Here is a 23125-nt window from a genome sequence, read left to right as displayed (position 1 = left end):
GCCATTGCCACCGAAGGCATCAAAAAAGGTGCATTGAACCCCCGAAAATATATCGAAAATATAATTATTCTGCGCATTTGCATTTGATCGAGGATAATCGTGTCAGTACTGAGTATAAAATGATTAGTAGTAAATTAATAAACGAGAAACGCTTTATCGACTCTAAAATAACTGAGAGTACGTATTTCATTTAAGTGTAACTAGGAGCGAATAGAAAATATAATTATAATAATAATTGTAAATTATAATTATGAAGTTTCCATGTATTGTACATTGTACTATACTACTGAAGCAAATATTGAGAAATATTAAGTTACCGTATTACATGATGCAAACAATTTGCGTAATGTGGAAATATCTCTATTGTTGACAAAAAGATCTGAAAATAATATCTCTTTTCAATACATACAATTGCATGCAAAATTCTTGATACTTTGCAATCGTCGCGAACTGTTTTCATCTAACCAATATTATTTCTATCCGTGTATCACTACGCGCGTATATTTTCATAACACATCGTGATAAGCGAATCCTGCATGGGTAATCATGATAATCAAAACTAACTTCCGATAAAAGAATTTCATTCTTGAGCGAAGAATTCGAATCGAGAAGACGCGGCAACGTCGCGTGCTGCTATTGGTCGGAGTCATCGCCTGGTGGCGAACGCGAGAACCATCGCTGGCACATTGGGCCACATTGACGCAATAAATAACGGACGCAACACGTGAATATAATTCGAGTCCCGTGTGGAATGTCATGCGGAGCAGCGTTCTGAGAATCTCGCGTCGCATTTTCGCCTGATGACAGTCGACCATTGGGTCTGTGCGCTTCCGTAAACAGCTGTCCGTGCCTTCGAGAAAAATCGCAGCCGCACGTCTGCTCCGGTGCAACGACGTATCGCTTGCCAGAATGCGTGCCGACACGTATATCCTGCTGATTTACTTATCGCTCGCAATTTTCGGCAGCGCCGAAAAAAACGACAGTGCCTTCGTGGCAACGCACGAGTGGCAGACGGTGAAAAAAGGTGAGTTTTGCCGATCGGATTGAACGTGCAATGTGGGACTACTTTACGTCAGCCGAATGCCTTTCGTGTAACACCACGTCAGTCAAATCCGTCGCACGGTATTTACTCTACAAATTCCACGGAAATGCGTTCGCCAATGTCGTTTTTGAGGACACGTCTCGCGTATTGTGAGCTTTTCGGAAATTACTCGGGTTACGATTGCTTTTAAATGGGCAATAGTGCAAACTCGGTAGTTGCGGATCAAGTGCTCGCAGTGACGTACAACTGAATGCGATTGCGAGGTGCAAATGTCAACAATCTCGAGAGCAATCGAAATTGCTTTGAGAAAAGCCTGTGTCAAAAATAATTGTTATCTACGAAACGTGAAGCTTTTTTTCGAGAGACTACGTGAAAGCCTTTTTTTTAAAGACATATAATTAATAGTCATGAAATTGTAAATTATTTATAATTTTATGAGTAAAATCCATTTCATGGCATAAACAGATTTCAAGACAAGGATTAAACGCAGAATTATAACATGTATATGTTTGTATACAGTAGACATTGTGTGTAAAAATGTATGCTAATTATAAATGAAGATCTAATGAAAGGTTAATTTACTAGGCACTCCAATTCCCAAAGGACTTCATGTGAGACACAATTTTGCAACTGGTGTTACGGAAGCTAAATTAATGGATGACGATGCAAAAGAAACCAAAGAAGAAGCAAAAGAAAATGTTGATGAAAATACAAACCGTTCAAACTCCAAGTCGATGACATTACATCCCGATAAAGCGGTTCAAGAAAATGAAGAAACAGATTCCGCAAATATAAAGGAAGAGTCTGAAGATGACGAAGCAATAAGAAGAAAGGAAAAAGAAACTATGAAATTTCACATAAAAGAACTGAAAGCAAGATTAAAGAAGCTTAAGAAAGAGAAAGTAGATATATCAAATATAAATGTAATTATCCTTTCATTAATACGTGTTATTTGATAAATAAATTTAGGATTACTGCAGATAAGATAGATCATTGTTTGCATACGTACTTTTTATAACACTTGCGAGAATCGCTACTAATCTATTGCATCATCTATTGCATTATTTCGCGATGCATGCGAAAACTATAAAAAGTTTCAAATAACTTTCATATAAAAACTTCATAATATACTTGTTAAAATTGTTTCTTTTTCATTTGTTTTTAGGATGAAGAAATCCATCCGAAAACTGAAAAACACTTCAAACGTTTCTATGAAACTTTGAAGGACGAGCTGAATGCGCTCAAAGTCAATATTACAAGCGATTCAGAGCTATTAAAGAGATTTTTCCAGAAATTCCAATCTTACAAGAACGGTGTTACAACAGGTACATTAACCAGTGCAGAGATTGAAGAGGTCTTGGACACCTTAAATAATTTAGAGTATCTTCTTCATCAAATTGACAACGCTAAAGTATTCTCAGACATGGATGGGTAAGTCTTAACAAGCAACAAGCGTGATGTATCTTGGAGAGAAGAAAGTAGTTGATTAATATTCTTGCTGATTTTGATCGCAGATTAACTAAAATTATATCGCCATGCCTGAATGGGAGTAACAATGAAATAAAGTCAGAAGCGTTACGCCTTCTAGGAGCAGCAGCCCAATCAAATCCAAAAGTGCAAGCTAAAGCACTGGAAAACGATTTTATCCAAAAAATACTGCGTGTCTTGTCAACAAATAGTAAAACCGAAGTGAGATCCAGGTGTCTTTTTGCTCTAAGTGCCTTAATACGCCAGTTCCCCGCTGCTCAGAAAGCTTGGATCGATCACGGTGGCTTGCAGATACTCGACAAGATTCTGTCTAACGATCAACTGCAAATTCAAATGAAAGCAATGAAATTAATTAACGACCTAATAATCGAGAGGCAAAATCTGCAAGAGATATACGATGCTGAACAACGTCAGCAGAAGATGAAAGAATACACGATCACGGATTTTGAACAGAAATTGCGCGGACACGATTATTGTAAACTCCTGAGCAACTTGGTAGTGAAATGCTTCAAAGAGAAGCTAGCTAGCAAAATCAGTATAGAAAATAACGATTTTCTCGAAGTAGTTGCTGATAGCATGATTACAGCAAGCCCCATTTGCAGAACTGAATTCAAGGATATTAAACCTCTGCTCTTACCTGTCATAAATAATCTCTTACATTTTTATAAACATCCAAACGTTAGACTTACCTTGGACGAAACCGACGTCGTAAATAGTTTGATATCGTTGATCGAAAGGTTAAAGAGTAATATTTTTGAAACACCTCACGATGAACTATGAATAGTTAAAATCTAAGAGATACGATAATATCAAAGACTATGAATTCCATTTTGATCGATGTAAAATTACAATTGTGTAAAATAGCATTTGTAATAGTGTAGGAAACCGTCATTCTCGTTTAAACTTGATATAACAATCTCGCGAAAAAGAAGAAAATTGTCACAATAGTTTTGAAAAAAGAAATGGGTATTATCTGCGGACAAACGACAGCTAAAATTTGCAGATCTTAAAGAAAGTCCCTCTAATGATAAAAAAATATTTTATTATTCTGAATGTAACATTGTATCTTCACTATGTAAATAACTTATCATACATGCATGATAAAAGCGCAGGCTCTCGTCTCTAGTACCTGAAGTATGAGTTGCTAGTCATTAGGTATTTGTTAAATTTTAATTCAGCGTTTAAATATTATAAATGTTAGGCATTATCTTGTTACGGCACTTTTGCTGTTGTAAGAGGCATTTCTTTTTACTGGCCTAGGAAGAAGGCAAATACTTGGATAAAAATGCCTCAGGCACAAGAGACGAAAACTTCTGAGACCTGATCAGTCATCGAATTCAATCAATGTTCTGTATGTACATACAAGTTACATTTTTGTAGGACAACCAAGAAATATTATTTAAAGTAAAAGAAAAATGTATATAGTATATATATCTATAATATGTGAAGTTTTAGTTGTCTGTCAGTTAGTGAGTATGTACAATTCCTATGTTATGTTAGAATAATTAATAAAATTATTTTGTACTGACTGTACATAGCATCTTATTATCCTAACATTTCTCTGTCTATAGATACACATTGTATATTATATATAATATAAAAAAGAGTAAAACATGAACATCGCAGAATAGTACATTTTATTTACAAATTATAGCGAATTAGAGATTACATATGAACAGTTTTATTTATGTTATTTATAATTCATAGAAAATATTCTTGTAAAAGATATTAATTTTAACCCTATAAAGTAGGGTCTTTTTATTTACAAGTACAAAAAGGCACTCTTGTATCATGCATCGGATTGAAATAACATTTCATTTTTACTTGTTAAGTACAAGGATTGCGTTATTTTATGCAATTCGTGAAATATTGACATTGAGCATGATACACGAGGCTATCGAGGGAAAATTAATATTGAGTGTTTTTTGAAAGTTCCTCTTGTCCGCATAAACTGCCAAGCATAGCTGAATCTGTATGTAATATGATACATTACTGAATTATTATAAAACATAATAGAACATATTCGGAGAAGATACATAATAGTATCTTTTGCAGACATGTTGTATTTGGCGCATAAATATTTCCTGCCTCATGATATTTGCAAAAATTTATATCGTATTATTCAATTTACAATTATGATATTATAACATAAATATATTCCTAAATTTCTTCTTCTTTTATTTTATGTTTTATTAACCATGAACGCATCGAATTTGCAACAATACATATAAAAATATATACTTTAATTAAATTATATTAACTAATCTCGTGTGAAAATTGCAGATAAAAGAAATATAATCTAATATCCAGGATCTTATAAGTTTTAGCAGATATATAAAAAAAGAATCGCTCCATTTATACAATTAAATTCGTTAAAATTCGGATTTTGCAAAAATATGAAAATTTTCCTGTTATCTGAAGTTGCAATCTCTTCCATCATAAACACAGTAACGTATGACAATTCAATTGTTTGTACAACGCATCGAATATTTGTTCTTTTTATCGTGCGATTATTTCTTAGGAGGAGCTTATGTATGTAATTAATCTTAGGAACTTAATGTATATATTTACTAGGATGTACTTATGTATTCGTACGTGCATCATGAATACACGGATATAACATGCCCATGTAGGATCTTTTATTGTGGAAGTTTTCATTACGCCACTCTCATATATCTTTATGTATTAAACAAATAGGAGATGCGATGTATATTATCTTTTAGATTTCTTTACAACATAATGGTCATACGTTAATATACTTTGACTTTAAATTGAATTTTTAATTCCAGTGTTCCATTACCAAAGTCATACTCATACCGTGTGACACACTGGAAGGTATTAATACCGCCGCAGCTATACATGATGGAACACGCGGTATTTGTACATAAACTATACGAGGTTCATAACAGCATTTGTCAAACTATGTGATCACTGATAACGCGATAATACAAGTAACCTAATTCTCAAAATAATTGGCAAATTATATTTTCTCTTTCTGTACATCATCCATCGAAAGACGCGTTTCACTTTGTTGTTATCGTTATACTACGGGGACTTGAGAAGATGATTTTAAACTATGAAAGTCTCATTCCCGCAAATGCAAAGTAATCTCATCGTTTCAGAGAAGAGTAGAAAACTAACACAATTTCAGACTTGATCAAACATATTCCAATACTGGAGAAGATTTCCAATATAAAGCATCACAAATCCTAAACTAAGGCTAAGTCCAATTGTATATATTATACACCGTGTACACGCGAGGAGTTTGGCCAGTCGTTTACTTCGTCGCTATTAGTCGCGCTCGACCAAATTCCATTGAGCAACAACTATTGTATGGCAACTTCGGAGTACTGCACTTAACGCGCATCGAAACATATAAATAGATCTGGTGAAATTGTACTCTTAGTGTACACTAACATAACTCCTCTCAAAAATTAATATTTTTCTGAAATATATATTAATTTAAACGAACATTAACGCAGCCATTATAACAATACCGAGAAGTAAAGCACCAAACTGTTTTAAAGACTCTTTTGTGTTTGTTTCTTTCAGTAGATCAGGTAAGATGGTTACGAGGCCAATGTGTATGAATCCTCCGGCGGTTAATGGCAATATCCAACTGGTTCTCTCCTCTGAGAAAAAGAAAAAGAAGAAAATATATTCGATCGGTTACATTTTCATGCGTAACAGCTGAAACGAAAAATATTATTGTAACGTTTATCAGCACAATGATTATAAACAAGATAAAAGAGAAGCAATTATTATTTCAGTTTCCAACAACAAATATCTTTGTTGTGTACTATTTATCAAATATTAAAAGCTAAATTATTTAAAAAAATGAAATTTTTAAGAAAATTACTTGCCTAGACTACCAGAAAACGAGACAGCAGCCAATGCACCTACGATGCCACCGCTAGCTGTGATTAACTGCGCTCGCGCAGCGTCCCATCTGCTAAATCCGCTTCGTAACAGAATAGCAAAATCGCCGACTTCGTGAGGTATTTCATGCACCAAAATAGTGAACGTACTGAGGAGACCTACTCGAAAGGAAATGAGGAACGACCCACCCACGGACAAACCATGCGTAAAATTGTCGAGAAAGTTCATCAAAAGATTAAGATATCCGGGGAAGGCCTTAGGATTGAAACATTTGCGGAACAAGTTGAACGTGAATTTCTTTGTCCATGCGGCCAAACGGTTAATGATAGTGTTGGGTGGGATTATGCACGAAGGATCAGCAGCACGTGAAATCGCCGACGTAAAACCGTTGGTCTTTGCTAATTTCTTCAAGCAGCTCTTTGCCTCGTCGACCAGAGGACCGTCATTAGGACATTCACTTGCTAAAGCAGATTTTATGATCTCGACCTCTTTAAAACCATTCTTCCGTGGTTCTTTAATACCGTTTGGGATGAATCCGTTCTTGCCAGATTGTTTCTCCAGGAAACATTGTATCTGTTAAAGAACACGCTTAATTATTATAGATTATTATAGGAAACCATATACTAATTATGATTTTGGTAAAACTCCTGTTTAGGGGATCCACCTCCGATGACCTTGACCTTGAAATATGTTGTCAAGGTCAGTGTCCTGAGTGACCTTCAGAAGGTTTCAGCCGTCGCTCGTTGTTTACTAAAAAGTTATTAACAAAAGAAGTTTAATAATTTTGCACGAGTTTTCAGCCGTCCACGACAAGGAAAAGGTTATATTTTCCGAAACTGGAGCCCCGGACACATACGCTCGGTTTCAGCTCGCTTCGCGGGAGGGCGGGGGGCCGGGGCTTCCCCCCCCCCCCGCCAGAACCAGTGTAACAAATTTTACCGTACAGATTTTGATTACCTGGTACACGGCACGGATTACGGCGGGGGGGGGGGGCGAAGCCCCTGCCCCTGCCCCTGCCCTCCCGCGAAACGGTCTGAAAACGAGCGTATGTGTCCGAGGCTCCAGTTTCGGAAAATATAACCTAACCAGGTTAGGTTACACGATTTGAGTACGGATGACCAAATCGAGCAACGCGATTGGTTATTCCCTGTTCCTGTTGCCTACCATTGTGTCTCCGGCCTTATACTCAAATATCCACCATACACCTGAGCATATTGTTTTGTTTTGGTTTCTTCGACCGTGATCTCATCACCGTGACCGTGATCACATAGGTAGTATGTCATACACTTCGGTACACTTTGAAACAGTTAAATACAAAGTATTCTCTGCTTTAACCTAACCTAACCTAACCTAACCATCCCCTGTTTTTTTATTTTGCAAAGTACATGCATGGATCAGTGTTTCGCCCCTCCCCCCCGCCCTCCCGCGAAGCGGCCTGAAAACGAGCGTAGTACAGAAATGTATAATTCGTGTAAAATCATTAAACATTTTTTGTTTATAACTTTTTAATAAACAACGAGCGATGACTAAACCCTTCTGCAGATTACTCAGGAGGATGATCTTTGTAATATATGTCTAAGTCAAGTACTTGCTTCGCATGGACAACTGAAAATTCGTGCAAAATCATTAAACTTCTTTTATTAATAACTTTTTAATAAACAACGAGCGACGGTTAAAATCTTTTTTACATTATTCAGGAGGGTAACCTTGACAACATATGTCAAGGTCAAGGTCATTGGAGCAGGCTCCCCTAAACAGGAGTTTTACCATGATTTTTTATCTACTAATATTTTTAATTACGTTACCTTGTTTGTATCTTTCAGGCATTCTTTTGCAAAGCCGTTTTTCTCAGTGTTCATCACAGTGATGCAATTATTGTTATCTGCTTCTTTCTCCTTATTTGCATCCTTGATCGAGATTTCATCGGTCTGCTGCTCTGGAATGATTGATGCTTCCTCGTTCACAGCGGCGACGAGTTTCTCAACAATTACGAAGAACAAAAAGGCGGACAACACCCACAGGCCTGCAGGCGTGGACGCGTCATCATCCTCGGCTGTAAATAAAAGTATACGTTAATATGTAACGCCTATAAGTGGGGAAAAACGAAATGTATAAAGAATAATGAAATAAGAGTAATAAAATTAAACATTCGCAATTAAATCAAGTGAATTGCAATCAAAGGTCATTCTTGATAAGATTCACCCAAGATATATCAATGAATAAAATTCAGTCTTTAATGTCTCGTAGCGGTTCGTCAATATTGAAACCTCCATTTATTGTAAATTACGTAATGTAGTATATTATTTGACTATTCTTTTTCTGACTGTTCTTTTTACGTCAACAATAAATGACGAGCAATAAAGGAAATCTGTGATTCAAATTGATCAATTTACACGGATATTACTGGTCTGCCGATCACCTCGAATTCCTAACGTGGTTCGGTCGGGAGAACATTTAATTTACGTGGACGCAGCTGGCAATTGAAATCTGCAACTGACGCACAATGGAGTTCGAAGCCGTCATTTAAATCGTTCATAAAGCTCTCAGACGGTGTCTAAAGACTGAGATGTATTCTATAACGTGCAGGGCGTCGTAAAACGTATTCGTAACATATAATATATGTAATATATGCATGTTACATAGAATAATTCAGGAATCCAGACATGTTATATACAATGATGTATAATAACATCTTTGTATCAGACTTTGCAATAAGCTTTACTAGTGCGGGCAATCTAGACTACTGGTATTTTTCGCTGACATTTCCTCCTGATAACACTGTCAGTCCTGCATAATATATAAGTGTCGCCCATTAAATAGCGCGAAGAAATATAAATTTTGTACGTAATATAAAATTCGTTTAGATAATAAATTTCAACTTACTGCTGCCAGTTATTCGTTACTCTGTGATTATATTTGCCCAAGACATTATAATCGATACTTTCATTATTTTCCTTACGATATCAACATCTCGTAACACACAGGTAACTTGTGATGCATTAAGATTAAGAAATTTTCTGACAAAGCTTTGATTTCAGAATAGCTATAAATTGCGTAACAAAGTATGAGAATATTGCCTTTTCTTTGAAGCTCGCTTTCATATGCTTCCGGCAAGAGATGTAGGAAAACATCACCCAACAGTGCGCCTACGGCAAAGCTCAAGAGGATCTTCAGGGTGCCACCATTTTCTGTAATAAGTAAAATCAGTATTTATTCATATGTACTTTAGAATAAATTGTTAAAGCTTTAGCTTAAATTGTACTTATTTTATGTGTATTACTAAGAAATATTTATAACAACTTAGTCATCGAGTATTTACTTGCATATCCTTTGTTACTAAATAGATTATTTATCGACTTGAAAGTTTTAAAGTAATTCTTGAATAATTTTTGTCACACTATCTGTTCTTCATATTCAACTTCTTTAATATCGTGATAATGAAATCTGGATTAAATTGAGAAAAGATAAAGTCACCTGACTTTAAGTAAGCAATAAGAAGTTTTTAAAAATTCTTCATAAAAATGTTCTATTTGTCATATTTAATTATTTGCAGACCGCGAATTATGCTCCAAAATGTTGATTTTAAGAAATCAATCGACGAATTAATTTCAAATTTACCGCATGATTTACAGCTCGATATTTAACTAATAAATGTGTAAGTTATCTGCATGTTATTAATGTAAATGTTAAATCATACATGGCCATTATTTTTCACATAAAGAATAAAATATTGCAGCCAAGAAAAAATAATGTAACAGGATATATATAATGCGTAAAATTGCAGTTTACAGTAAAACCCATATATCGAATCACTCATCGTTTTATCGTTAGAGACGCGCGTGGTATACGCCGATAACTCCGGAGTGAGCTCATGCGACAAAATGAACTATGGATGCTTCTCCACGCGCGGGTCACGAAACTCGTGCATGTGGATAGAATTGGCCTGCTCCGATATTACCCACACACATTTATTTCGTATCTAGATTGTACAGGCAACACGTGAAAGATCTGCAACGCTTCCTCTCAAAAACTTTCTCCATATAAATTTACATCTATGCGTACGAATCGCAATTTCTAATTTTGGGACCAATTTTATTCTTTAATGTAGGATGTAAGTATAATTCAAATAAAATAATTTACATTACTAAAAAGAAAATATAATAATACTGTTAAAGCAAAAAAATTCAATCAAGTAGTCAATATTCGTAATTTGACAGAAACAGTATAATACACAATTATGAAGATGCAGTGTGATATTACGCATTGAAGAACGCAGCTAGCTTTTCGTGATAATAAATGGGAAAACCCGTAGTTGCGAAATCGTATGTGCACTGATGCAACATTTCACGCAGTTAATCGGCAATAAAAGATTGACACATTTGTGTAATTGCCAGTTTCCAGAAGAGACTACTGTATGATAACTACTATCGTGTCAATGATTCATAGAAAAAAGAAAGGGAAAAAAGTATAAATAATGTGTTGTGGGCCTTGATCTAGTTTTGACACGACTACGGTTACATCAGCGCGCTTAACGGGCAAACTCGTCAATTGCAACTCCAAGTTGCAGAGCTTGTTAATAAGAATCGCCATGAATATAATAACATTTTTTCCATACTATTGTAGAATTTCAGATTATCCATGCAAAATCAAGAATTGACTTTAAAAAATTAATATAATTGCCAAATCAATACCTCATAAAAGTATATCTTATTCTATAGTTCATTATGATGGCTTATTTTAAAAGTGGCATAATAAAACTGTAACATATTATGAATTACAAAAAGATGTAAATATATATTGATGTTTTAACTTTAGAAAAACTTTTAATGATGTTTTCACATCAAATTGCATTCTCGTTGAATAAATATTCAATAATAATTTAATAATATATAACTTCCTATAATACTGCATATAATTTACGCTTGCTGAACAACACGTTACTGTTATTCTTGACAAGATTGACTCGCCTAGGGAATAGTATTGTAATTACGACGTGTCAACATGAATCAGTTGTGTAGGATCGGAGAAAGACAAAAGGAATACCACCGGTTCCCGAGATTCAGCGTGTTATTAGTCAATTACAAATGTAATTGATAGATTGACGAGTTACTCGATACCATGGTTTACTTCTGACATAGCTTTATTATTATTACGATCTGTTGCCACGGATTGCGTCAGTTGCAATAAAATAGACTCGATCGATCTGCTTGATACCTAAGATAAAAAAACGCGGTATTGACAAAAAAAACATATGCATGACGTTAATTATGCAAACAGATAAGATATTTGAATGATGAAATACAGAAGCGAGTACCTTCTCTAAACATTGCATTATAATATATTCTTTTGCCATCGAATATATTTCCTGAAAAGATTAAAATTCAAGTAATGGATATATAATTGGAGGATTTTTAATTAAAAGACGTAGGTATACTCTACACAGATTATTGTGACATTGTAGCAATATTTTAATTAGTTAACTGTTGACCGAATAACATTTTCCTTAGAAATTCATAGAAACTACAGATACAGAACAATAGAAAGCAAGTATTTGTATTATGTCATGATTCGGGATAAAGATTTTAGTTTATTTATTCTCTCACTGAATCTTTTTATTTTTGTAAAGTAGTAAAGAAGAAAACTAAAATTTCCTGACTAAAGTAAGACTGAAGGCCGATTTACTAGCAAACTTTGTAAATTCTTCCCAAGAGAAACTTCGCTTGACGGGGCATGTTTCATTTGAAATTCTGCATGAAGATACAGTGTGCATGCCACATGTATCGGGCAACAGTGGCAGATATTTTATCTTTTGCATTTTCGTGAGTAATTGCTTACTTCTATCGCTATCGTGTACTTACATTAAAGCATAATGTTTGTGTTTAAGATTAGAAAAGTACGTAACTACTTATGACACGTTTAGAAAATTGCGTTTTTATATACAATTATATATAACAACTGATAAGCTTAGATAATAGATTTATCATCAGATATGACAATAACTACATATCTGATAGCAATTTGAAAAAAACTGAGATTATCAAAATGATTGCGGCATCGAGCAATTAAAGCTTCTAAAAAGTATTAGTTGCATTGGACTAAAGATAAAAACATGGACTCATTGTGAAAAGAAATCAATCTAAAGTTAAACATTTTACTGATGGGAAATAATCCGCATAATATATAATTGTGCGATAATAATAAAATTGATAGAACGTTGTTAAATATCATTAAGTATTTATTTATCGATCAGTCAAAGTCCTAAAGTAATAGTAATGTGATATATGTGGCACTAACGACACAGAGATAAGTTGACGAGCAAAGTTCATGGCAAGATCTATCACCATTTAAGCCGATGTGATTTGATCTGGGAAACATATTCAACTGATTCTGTAATTGTGATTTCTAACGGGCAACAACAATTAATAAATCATGATTAGCAAATTTTTGATTAAGCACTTCGTGTCAGTATACACTGTAGCCATTTAGCTAAAAAATAATTATCTGAAAGAAATTGACGAAATAAAGTGAAAACTTATATCATAGTATAAAAAACTAATTGACTTTCCGTCAGCAGACTTTTAATTATCTTCAATATTGATAACGAAGATAACTCTAGATACTAGTATCGAAAGAGACGAATATCAAGTACATATGAATTTTCTTATTTTTCCATTGAATTGGTATCACACGAAGAATCTCTATCATCTGCTAGATAAAAACGAGAAAAATTCAATGCAGATAATGATTAAGGTAATCAGTTTTATTCGGTGTCAGCTTCGGTAATCGTGCAGTCGTTACGTGACAGACTTTTTCTTTGGTTGATAAAAAACTGGTTTTGAGAAATTAATATAGAACAATATACAATATACAAGAATAACGTATTATAAAATTTAAATCAATTTTTGTTAAATTAAAAACTGTTTGCCTTAAGTGCTGGCTTGATTAGCATTAAAGTAGGTTGATTGCAAGAAAAGATTCAATTTTAAATCTGTTTGAAACTAGGTTTGAAATTGCGCTTTTAAATGCTAAAAGTTCGATGCTATTGTGCGAAATATCTTGTGTAATCTTAAAAAAAAGTCAACAATGTTCCAGATCGGCACGTGAATAGATCTTGCCGCCAGAACGCGATTTAGTCAATGGAAAAAGTTAGTGTCGTAATACGGGTTTTTGTGTTCTCTCGGGAACGGGTAAGTTCTCGTAACTTTCTACATTTGTACAAACTTTATACCGTTAAAATTAGGCGATTTAACGCCCACCGTTAATCTCACTTGTACAATTTATCGTCTCGCATCATTTGATCAAAAAATACAAGATAGTAAAATTATGTTCTCTCTAACAGGCGGACACTGTGACGTTATTATTTACAAAATATAATACAGTAAAAAAGAAATGAAATCATAATGAAATTCGAACAAAAAAAGAACGGATCTAATCGCAATCTGTTAATTTTATCCGCAACAAGAACACATTTCTGCTGCAGCTTTCAATTAAAACCCGACTGCTGCTGATTAATTACTGAATGGATTTCTTTACAACATTACGTTAAATGTCGTCTTGACAACTCAGCAAATAACGAGAGCCTTCTAACGCCTTCTTGATTACGGAAAATGAATGCGAGACACATATTTATCGCTACGCACAAGAGCAAAGAGCGGATGCATTGGGAAAACAAGTAGATATAACAAGAGCGCGGCGCATCGGCGTATCTATGTAATTTTATGCGAAAATTAATTAAATCAGTGACGATTGAAAATATGCTATTGATTCTAATCATTGCTATTACAGGTTCACGCCCGCAAATTCGCGAAGCGATTATCGGCATCAACAGATATTTCACGAACCATCGAACACGATATATGTATACTCTTGCAAGTGCGACCACTATCGCGTGACGGATGGATTATTAATTAAGTTCATGACATTGAGGACAACGTTTACCAAAGTCTCGCTCATAACGAAACTGAAAACTCCATTGTAATTAATCGATTTAGTCCTTTCAGACCTTTTTTAAAGTCACTGTTAAGAGTGGTATGTGACGCGGACATATGTCTTAAGCCCGTTTTAGACTATACAATATATTGCACTAGATTTGACGCAATTTCTTGAGCAATGTTTTGCTGCAAGAATTGCTTGTCGTTGAATTGTATTGTGTTTTACATTTTATTTTACGCAAGATTTGTACAATATGCACTTGTATACGTAATATGTAATACAAACTGAAAACATGGAGGAACGTATCAGTTATATAGGAATAGCGTGCTTATTAATAGGAACATGTATAACAAATAATAAAAGAGGCGATTATCGTAACCTTGCACTAATCATAAACAAACAAGTAACAAAAGTTGTTGTTTTTTTTCGAGGTTTTTTCTGCACCTTTTGCACTAGTGCAGGCAGCTAAAACGAACAGATGTATATACTTTTTGTATTAGTGCAGACAATTCAGCTAAAAAGAACAGATCTCAAACGTATGCTGACGCATGCCAGCAGACAAGAGATTATTCAGGAATGAAGCACGTTTTCAACATCTTGCGCAATTTACGAAACACATGTAATTTGCTTGTAATTTGTGTATGATATTCTGCAATATTTCTTGCTTTAAATCTTTTATTTTTTGCGTCAAATCATGTGCAATATATTGCATAGTCTAAAATGGGCTTTATGAAGCTTTCCTACTTTGCTTCCAGTTGTGGTTGTAAACATACAAAAATCCAATGCGACAGCTGCTTTCAAGAGCTTATGACCGCCTTTAGCCAAATGTATGACACTGAGGAAACTTTTCGATCGAAACCGTCAACTTTGGCATGGGCCAAGTTTCTAAACGTAGGATGCGTACAAACTATTTAGAAAACTGTATGCGGAATGGCTTTAACAAAAAAGTTTGGCACATTCTTAATCGATTATGATGTAGAAGATATCTAATTAAATTAATGTTCATAAAACTCTCTTTATAATAAATTTTCTTGATTCATAAATTTTCATACATATGAAATATTGTGTACATAATATATTATCATACGCGATCCCGCGTTTGAAACATCGAAACGAACTGAACAAAGAACAGAAGAAGAAATGGATCTTTCCAGTTACCTGCCAGTCACTGTTTACTAATTCAGTTGACATTTTATATATCAATCAGAATCTAGCAAATAGCGACAAATAGATAACAGGAAAGGCCAGGTTAGCTTAGGTTTAAAATACCCAAATAGGTGGCGGGCAGGTAATAGGAAAGATCCGAAGAAATTAATTGTCAACATCAGTGAAGGTTTTCGTTCATGATTATAAAATGATATGAAAGTTATTAAATCGAAGGATGCGGATAAATGCATTTCAGATCTTGAATGGTGATTACATTACGCATTAATTAATGCTCGATAAGGTCATTCGAAACATTTGTGGCTTCATTGAATATTCATTCGCTCCAGTCAATTGATAGAAAGCAGACAGTAAACAATGGACTCGGCGATGAAAAGAAATCTGAAGGAATCGGTATGTTCCTTGGCGGATCTGTGAATTGGAATATACTTCATGAACGGATTTTTCATTTGGTATTCGACGTTGCGCTGAGCAAGTTCCATGACCTTTCAATCCCGTCTACTGGGCGTGCAAGAAACTGCGAACAGAGCTCCAATGTGGTTCGTCATTTGCCAAAATGACAAATATAATCAAATTGTATCGTACATCACACTTTCCGCCATTTTCTTGCAGTATATTTATTCTGTAATTCTCAGTAAAAGAAAACTGTATGTATTAGTTTGCATTGGCAACCGTCACCGACAACAGACTTCCAATTTCTTCGTGCGCAGTTAGATAACTGCACGCGTGACACTGTGCAATATGTTTTTAAACAAGCGCATATGTATTTGTCTATATATCGGGTGATCCTTAATTACAAATAATAATATATAGTTGAAAAAAGAATTTTTATATTCTGCTTACATCTCACTTGGGTGAGATAACTATTTTTCTAAAGTAAAAACACTTAAAAACTTCATAATCGAACTGAAACTGTACTAAACTGTTATTAACATGACTAATGCTGCCACATAGATCTGTGATTCACAATTATGCAGCTTTTTGTGTCTAGCATTTCGTTTCAATCACGAGCATATTATTGAATGACGTTTTTGTTTGTTATTTTTAACTATACAGCACGTAGAATGTGGCTCCTCTATTTTTATATGTAATTAAAAATCAATAGTGTTTAAAACACATTTGGATACGTTTTTTATGCAACTAACAATAACACGATAACGTTTGCGAAGTAGAACTTGGATATTTACTTGGATATATCTATAAAAATAAGATATATAGGTATTTCAAACTATTCTTACTACATCTATAAAGTTGATTCTTTAGTGTGGGAAAAACTTCGATGATCATTCTAGACAGTCTCTTATTGTTGATGTTAAACACAATGATTCGTTTTTATTACGACAATGGAACAGTCATATCAATCGACTTCCACAGCAGGAGACGCAAACACGGTATAATCTAATGATGCGTTTATTATATAATCAAACGTCAATATACCATTTGGAAAATACCTGAAGCAGAGTAAACTTGCAAGAATAAACTTCATTACGCAAATGGACGTCTGACTACTGCAAAGTTGAAAAAAATATCAATGAACCTCAATCGGAATATTTAATCTAAAATTCGATTCACTCTCTAATCCTTTAATCATCGTTTATAGTGAAACTATATCAGGAGTGAACGTGGAGAGATTGAGAACCTCTGCTGTGTGAGATCCTCAATGCCAAAGTAATTGAGCTCTGTAATTTTACCTATGAGTATAGGAGAGTTGCGATTTCATTTACACGTGGACGAGTAAATTTACGACAATCTTCCTACGAGTTGTCATGCAACACTTTTATCAAACGAAAATCGCACCTAAACAGTTTTGCAAAAAGTACAAGTAATATGTCAATTCATTGTTCGCCGTGTGGATATGTAAATACATGGTAATTAAAACGATAACGCAAAAGTCTTTTGCAACTTTTCATGCGATTCTGTATACAGTGTACAGTATTACTTTGTTCTAAGCATTTTGCTGTCCACATAGCAGTTTTCTACAGTGCAATTTCCAAAAATGCAAATGACTATAATTATTGTAGCATAGGACAATCTTCCATTGTCGAAATTTGTTACAACTTTTTGCGTACAACATTAGTAAAATAACGATGTTAGATCCCCGAGACTTTACGCCTATTACGACGAATTTTTCGCATGCCGATTGGCTGTCAGTGCGCATGCGAATACGACATTTTGTCATGCATACGTAATGCAGCCTTTGCGACATGTCCGACCTTTGTCACGACACAATCGTGACTGTCCGTTAAGAATGTTTATTTCAGGAAAATAGTATAGAGAAACATACCGACTGTCTGCATTTATCAATCTTCAGCTATTTAACATCATCATCATATTATTGTCATGATTATCATTATTGTTGTCGTTGTGTTGTTGAAACGTGGTCATTATCAAAGTCCGTTTTCAATTTATATTAAAACCCAAATTCTTCCGAAAAAGATTCGAACACAAGTATGTAACCGAATTGTTCTGGAATTCTGAAGAATTTCAAGTAAAATTTTGAACTGTAGTTAGTTGATGCGAACGAAACTGATAATTCGAATTTGATTTGCCGTTTTATCTAAATTCACATTTATTCGAGTGCATTTTCAAGGCCAAATAAAGACAGTTCGAATTGTATCAGCGTATTAAAAAAAAAAATAACGAATATTAATTTGTGTTTATCGACATCTAATCTAAAGCGGCGAGATATAGTAATAAGCGTAGTATTAACGCGAGTTACGAAACATCAGTCCCTTACATAGGCCATAGATTATAATATCACGCATAAAAACTCAAGTACATTGTTTTCACGAAATAGTGATTGCGCAAATGCAAATATTCTCGATTTCCTGTCGACGACTAGAATCACAAAGCGAGTAGAATACTCACCGCCGGTTTTTAAATCCACGCCATCCTGAATGGGGATGAGCCATAAGGGGAAGATACCGGTTAGGCCAACCATGGTGCTACCTAGCAGGGAGAATATCCATGGATTGTAGGAGAAATATCCCACAACATCGTGCCATGACAACCACGCATCCATCCGATCAAGGATATCGCACAGATATCCCGTGTCCGTAATGTTGCGGATGCACGCGTTCGCCACCGTGGCCGCCATATTTGTTGTCGCGCTCTTCTGTCAAAATTCTTGGCGTCCTTTGGCGAGTTAACGCGCGTACGGATGACGAGGCTGATGGCGAGATGTCAACGCGCGGACCTGGCAAGAATCTCGCTCCTCGTGATGGAAATAACGCGTGCACGAGCGTCGTCAAGCTGGCGATCGGAACGTATTCCCGCTCTTTTGGGAGATAACCTCACTGCGAGAGACGATGCAGGAACAAGATATAACAAGATACCTCATCAAGAAGTACGACGATGAAAGACGATGTTATCAACGCGGTGCAACGTGATCGAATAATTCGGTATTGCGTTTTGAGGCTTAAGTTATATACGACGGCGGAGGAAGATTATCGTTGGAGATTTGATGTCGATTGCATGGAGCCTCGACGTGCTTGCGGCGTCAACTTGCGTCAGTTAATCGGATATTCGTCGTAGATTCGTCGAGACAACGACCGCCGAGCGACCGACTAGCCTACACTGAGGACTGAGTACGGACGCTTGGAATCAGGACGTCGCCGCTGCCTGCCGCCTCGTTGATGCGTTCGGTGGCTGCCCGTCGTTATTTCATGCCGACGTGTCGATGCGCGGACAAAGGCACCGCCGCAGCCGTGTTGATCAACGTGTGATCGCGATCTCGGGGACGCACAATGTGCGCGTTCGTCCTGTCTCTCCCTCTCTTTATCTCTCTTTCTGCTTCCGCACTCGATTAGCTCGTGGAACGCCCGTTTTGACTCGACTGCTCCGCAGCGAACACGACCATCACCCACCGCAACTGCGCAACGACTGATTTGCGCCGCGCCGTAAGCGGTCCCTTTTATAGCCGTGACCACGTTACCGCCGCGCTGCACCCACGAGCGGAGCGAGAGAGAGCGAGCAATCGACGCGCGCTGAACGAAGACAGACACGGGTGGGGAATTAAAAGTCAGAGCATCAGCGTGACGAGGGTTAGTTGCGAGAGCAACGGTAAGAAGAGATCGAATCGCGAAGGAAGAAACGAAGAGACGAAGGGAAACGGAGAATCATGGAATCGAGAGAAGACGAACGGCGGATATGAATCTCATGAAGCGTTTGTTCGTGGTTGATCGATAAACGAGCTGCATTTCTAGGAACATGTTTTTTCCTCGTCATTCGAGAACGATTTACTCCAATGTCGACCAAATGTAATTGCAATTTCTCTAGATCTTGAATGTAGAGGGATTAAATGATAGTTTAAAAACAAGTCAAAGTCAAAATCGAAGAAATTGTGGCTCCATGTGGAGCACTCGAATTTCGACAGCACGACGATCGCGTATGCCTCAGATTGGATTATTAACCCTTCTATAAACGTCTCTCCTTGAAGCTTGTTCCTTTATACTATGATTTTATCGCAATCGATGGCATTACCCGCCAGATAAGTTTACCCGATAGCTGCTGATCATTGATAACGCACGACGTGCGATTTCAACGTGAACATTTTGTGTTATCTGTGCGCACTTTATATTCGAAGGATGATCATCATGTAGGGATGTGATTGGATTACGCGAACGCTTTGTAGATTTTGTTTGCGTGATGATCGTAAAAATAGATTGACGGAACATTGTGTCGCATGTATCGCGCACGAGAATCAGATGATACTTCAACAAGATGAGTATTGGCAACAATTTAAAAGCGCGGAACCTACGCGACAATACAGTGCCGCCTGTTGGGCAATCATTGAAGCAAAGCATGCGTCGCAGTAGATTTTCCTTGCAACAAATGCGAGCATTTTGTACAGCTTGAGTTGATCATTATAACATTATTATTATTATAGTTTCGAAAATAATATAGGACAGCAAAATAGAATGCATTGTATAAACGTATCCATTTGACAGAAATTTTTGCTGCAGCATGGCTATCAATTCTTTTTCCTACCTTCAGGATAAATAAGAATGTTTCAGATCATTGATGAAATTCATGATTTGAGCATCTAAGATGTTAATTATGATAATGTTATTTCTAATTTTGTGTAAAATGCTTCGAAATATTTCGAAAATCTTTGCCGGTTAATTTTGTAAAATTAATGTAATTTTATTATTGGACAATATTCTTTTTTAAGAAATATTTTGAGAACCACTGGATATATATAATTATCTCTATCTGATCTCTACATGAATTACAAGTCGTCTTATCAATAAACTGTAGATGGAACGATATTTTTTATTAATTCCACATGAGAGGAACATATTCGTTTGCATATCGTGCTAAAGTATTAAATTTTTCCGATTATATTATACATATCATAATTTATTTTCACATAATCTCTGCTGAATTAATATAAATGGTAATAGAGAAATAACAAACGACGTTTAGATCAAACATAGAAATTTTACAAATTGCTTTAAAATTCCGATTTAAATCTCAATTTATGACATTTTTTAATCGAAATTTTATTAAGTAGTAAAGATTCTGTTTATAAATATATGTTTATATATATAAAATATATCCAATTTATACTAACATAAAATATAAACGTCCCGTATTTAATATTTTCTGTTTTATTGAACATATTGACATGTGCACTATCTAAATAATAATTAATTGATTCTTTTCAATTGAAAATATATTAAGTTATTAGTGATTTTATCACTTAATTATATTTTCTTCTTGCGCGAATTACTGCTTTACTGCAATTTGCTAATCTTATCAATTTCGCGTCGACTATGTGTTGCAAAGGGCAAAGTAAGACGTGCAGTTTGTTGCAGAGCATGCATATTAAATCAAACGCAATCAAGAGTACTTCAATAATTAGACATTATTACTTGGACGATCACCAAGTAGCGTGAACAAACATCACGGACTGAGCGGTATAAATTTACATTCGGTACAACATCGCGGCGTTTCAATTCAAAGCAGAGTCAGTTCAAAAACACCTGAGATTTACGTAACACTTTATTGTCTAAGTATGTGACATAAAAACTTCCTCGGAATATATCTCACAGCAAAGATAATCGAGGCACCGAGTGCCTACGCAATCGATAATTCAATACATCATTTTCATGCAACTGCACTTTTGAAATAATTGCTAATAAGCAATAGCAAAATCTTGCAAAAATGTTTACTGTTGAGTTGACCAAAAAGTTCGTGTGTGGATATTTTTACCCAAATTTAAACGCAAAATAATTAATACAAAGGTTTGCGTTTGAATTTTGCTAAAAAGAATTTGTACGGATATTCCGGTCAACTTCATGTCAATATTTGCACCAAATATTTAAATATTTTTAAAAATATTTAAAGACAGTTAAATAAAAGATACGAAAAATCTTTATTAATAACATATCAGAAAATCCTAAAATGTATAACGAGACGAGGTGAGATATATAAGACTCACTTTTCTATATTAGGAGATCGCAATATCTTCTACTTGTTGACATATGTATACATACGTCATACAGATCTTTTTTTCCCTATGTTGGAATTCCAAACATTAATGTTTGGAATGTTTGGAACATTTGGTATGTTTATATTCTAGATTGTCGCTGATAACAGAAACTATCAATGTTCTCTGTGATATTCCGTAAATGATAATATTTATATAAAGGTTACATACCTCGTGCGATCGTCGCACTTGCAATAGACGTGATCTTAATTAATCAAGACGCAGATGGCAGGATGCCAAAAGTTTTCGTTTAGACCTTGAACGCGAAACCATTGATAATACTTGTACTGGATACGCACGATTCTCACAACTTTCGAAATATTCTAGAAAATATTTTTCTAGGAAAATCTTCTCCAATTTGAGCAGAAACATACATGTAGAAATCGGAAAATACCAGAAAACTTACGAAGAGTAAGAAAGAGGTCACGAAGATTAGAAATATAAATAAAAGAAAATAATGCAGAGTTTTCTTAATGATAAATTACAGCTACACAAGGGAGACAAGAACATGTTCTATGTCGCGAAATAACTCGCGCACTATGAGTAATAAATATGAGTCTCTCTCATTGTCAGTTAAATCTGTTGGCAATTTATATATATAATACAAGAAGAAATAAGGCATTTTCTAAAGTATTTAAAAATTCCAATGAGTTTCGATATTAATCATATCCCTCTAAAAAACCTTACAAAGGTAAAAAAAATACGCCAAGTACATTAAAAAGCAAAACTAAATATGATGAAATTCATAGTTAACTAGCCAAGTACCTAGAAGCAATTCAGTTTGAGGATTTAATTGTAATTTGAAATAATACTTGGCGTGCCCGGGTCGCATTGGATATGCATTCTTCTAAATTTGTACTGCCTTGAGTATTTTCACTAATGACTCGTAAATCTTTGTATTTGGTATTAAAACAAATACGTTTACAGTTTTGCACATTAGCGGAGTGATTATAAATATCCCTTTTCATTACTCACTCAATACAAATACTTTACACATAGAGTTTATACAAATTATAGGTAAGACGTACGTTTTAATGCGACCCGGGCACGCCAAGTATTATTTCAAATTACAAATCCTCAAACTGAATTGCTTCTAGGTACTTGGCTAGTTAACTATGAATTTCATC

General features: G+C 35.2%; 2 protein-coding genes and 1 long non-coding RNA gene across 4 annotated transcripts; 1 reads left to right on the top strand and 2 right to left on the bottom strand.

Moving 5' to 3' along the window:
• The first annotated feature begins 46 nt into the window (after positions 1-46).
• On the top strand, positions 47-4059 carry LOC105287282 (nucleotide exchange factor SIL1). Of its 2 annotated transcripts, none has more exons than XM_011352834.3 (4): positions 47-1024; positions 1628-1965; positions 2208-2473; positions 2557-4059. In XM_011352834.3, exons 1-4 carry the CDS (start codon positions 910-912, stop codon positions 3308-3310), a joined length of 1473 nt encoding a protein of 490 aa, XP_011351136.1. In that variant the 5' UTR covers positions 47-909; the 3' UTR covers positions 3311-4059. The 2 variants fall into 2 exon arrangements, with proteins under 2 accessions (XP_011351136.1, XP_011351138.1); XM_011352836.2 differs by lacking the exon at positions 47-1024 and adding an exon at positions 1031-1543.
• Positions 4060-4151: 92 nt separating this feature from the next.
• On the bottom strand, positions 4152-19418 carry LOC105287285 (zinc transporter ZIP13 homolog). Its single transcript, XM_011352839.3, has 5 exons — positions 18374-19418; positions 9487-9597; positions 8215-8462; positions 6394-6982; positions 4152-6162 (listed from the first exon to the last, which is right to left on the bottom strand). The coding sequence occupies exons 1-5, from the start codon at positions 18600-18602 to the stop codon at positions 5993-5995; spliced, it is 1347 nt and encodes a 448-aa protein (XP_011351141.1). The 5' UTR covers positions 18603-19418; the 3' UTR covers positions 4152-5992.
• On the bottom strand, positions 8724-9480 carry LOC105287284. Its single transcript, XR_895435.2, has 2 exons — positions 9293-9480; positions 8724-9196 (listed from the first exon to the last, which is right to left on the bottom strand). It is a non-coding gene; the product is annotated as an uncharacterized LOC105287284 (long non-coding RNA).
• Positions 19419-23125: the final 3707 nt, after the last annotated feature.

This window comes from Ooceraea biroi, chromosome 10 (assembly GCF_003672135.1).
Source record: "Ooceraea biroi isolate clonal line C1 chromosome 10, Obir_v5.4, whole genome shotgun sequence".
Taxonomy (NCBI): domain Eukaryota; kingdom Metazoa; phylum Arthropoda; class Insecta; order Hymenoptera; family Formicidae; genus Ooceraea; species Ooceraea biroi.
The sequence above is the reverse complement of the archived record's forward strand: the minus strand, read 5'-3'. Positions and strand labels throughout refer to the sequence as shown.

Coding starts and splice junctions, on each gene's coding strand:
- LOC105287285 (XM_011352839.3), bottom strand. CDS start 18,602: ATGGCGGCCACGGTGGCGAACGCGTGCATCCGCAACATTACGGACACG. Junction 9,598..18,373: donor CGTGGATTTAAAAACCGGCG/GTGAGTATTCTA, acceptor TACTTATTACAG/AAAATGGTGGCACCCTGAAG. Junction 6,983..8,214: donor GCCTGAAAGATACAAACAAG/GTAACGTAATTA, acceptor GTTCTTTAACAG/ATACAATGTTTCCTGGAGAA.
- LOC105287282 (XM_011352834.3), top strand. CDS start 910: ATGCGTGCCGACACGTATATCCTGCTGATTTACTTATCGCTCGCAATT. Junction 1,025..1,627: donor GTGGCAGACGGTGAAAAAAG/GTGAGTTTTGCC, acceptor TTAATTTACTAG/GCACTCCAATTCCCAAAGGA. Junction 1,966..2,207: donor TAGATATATCAAATATAAAT/GTAATTATCCTT, acceptor ATTTGTTTTTAG/GATGAAGAAATCCATCCGAA.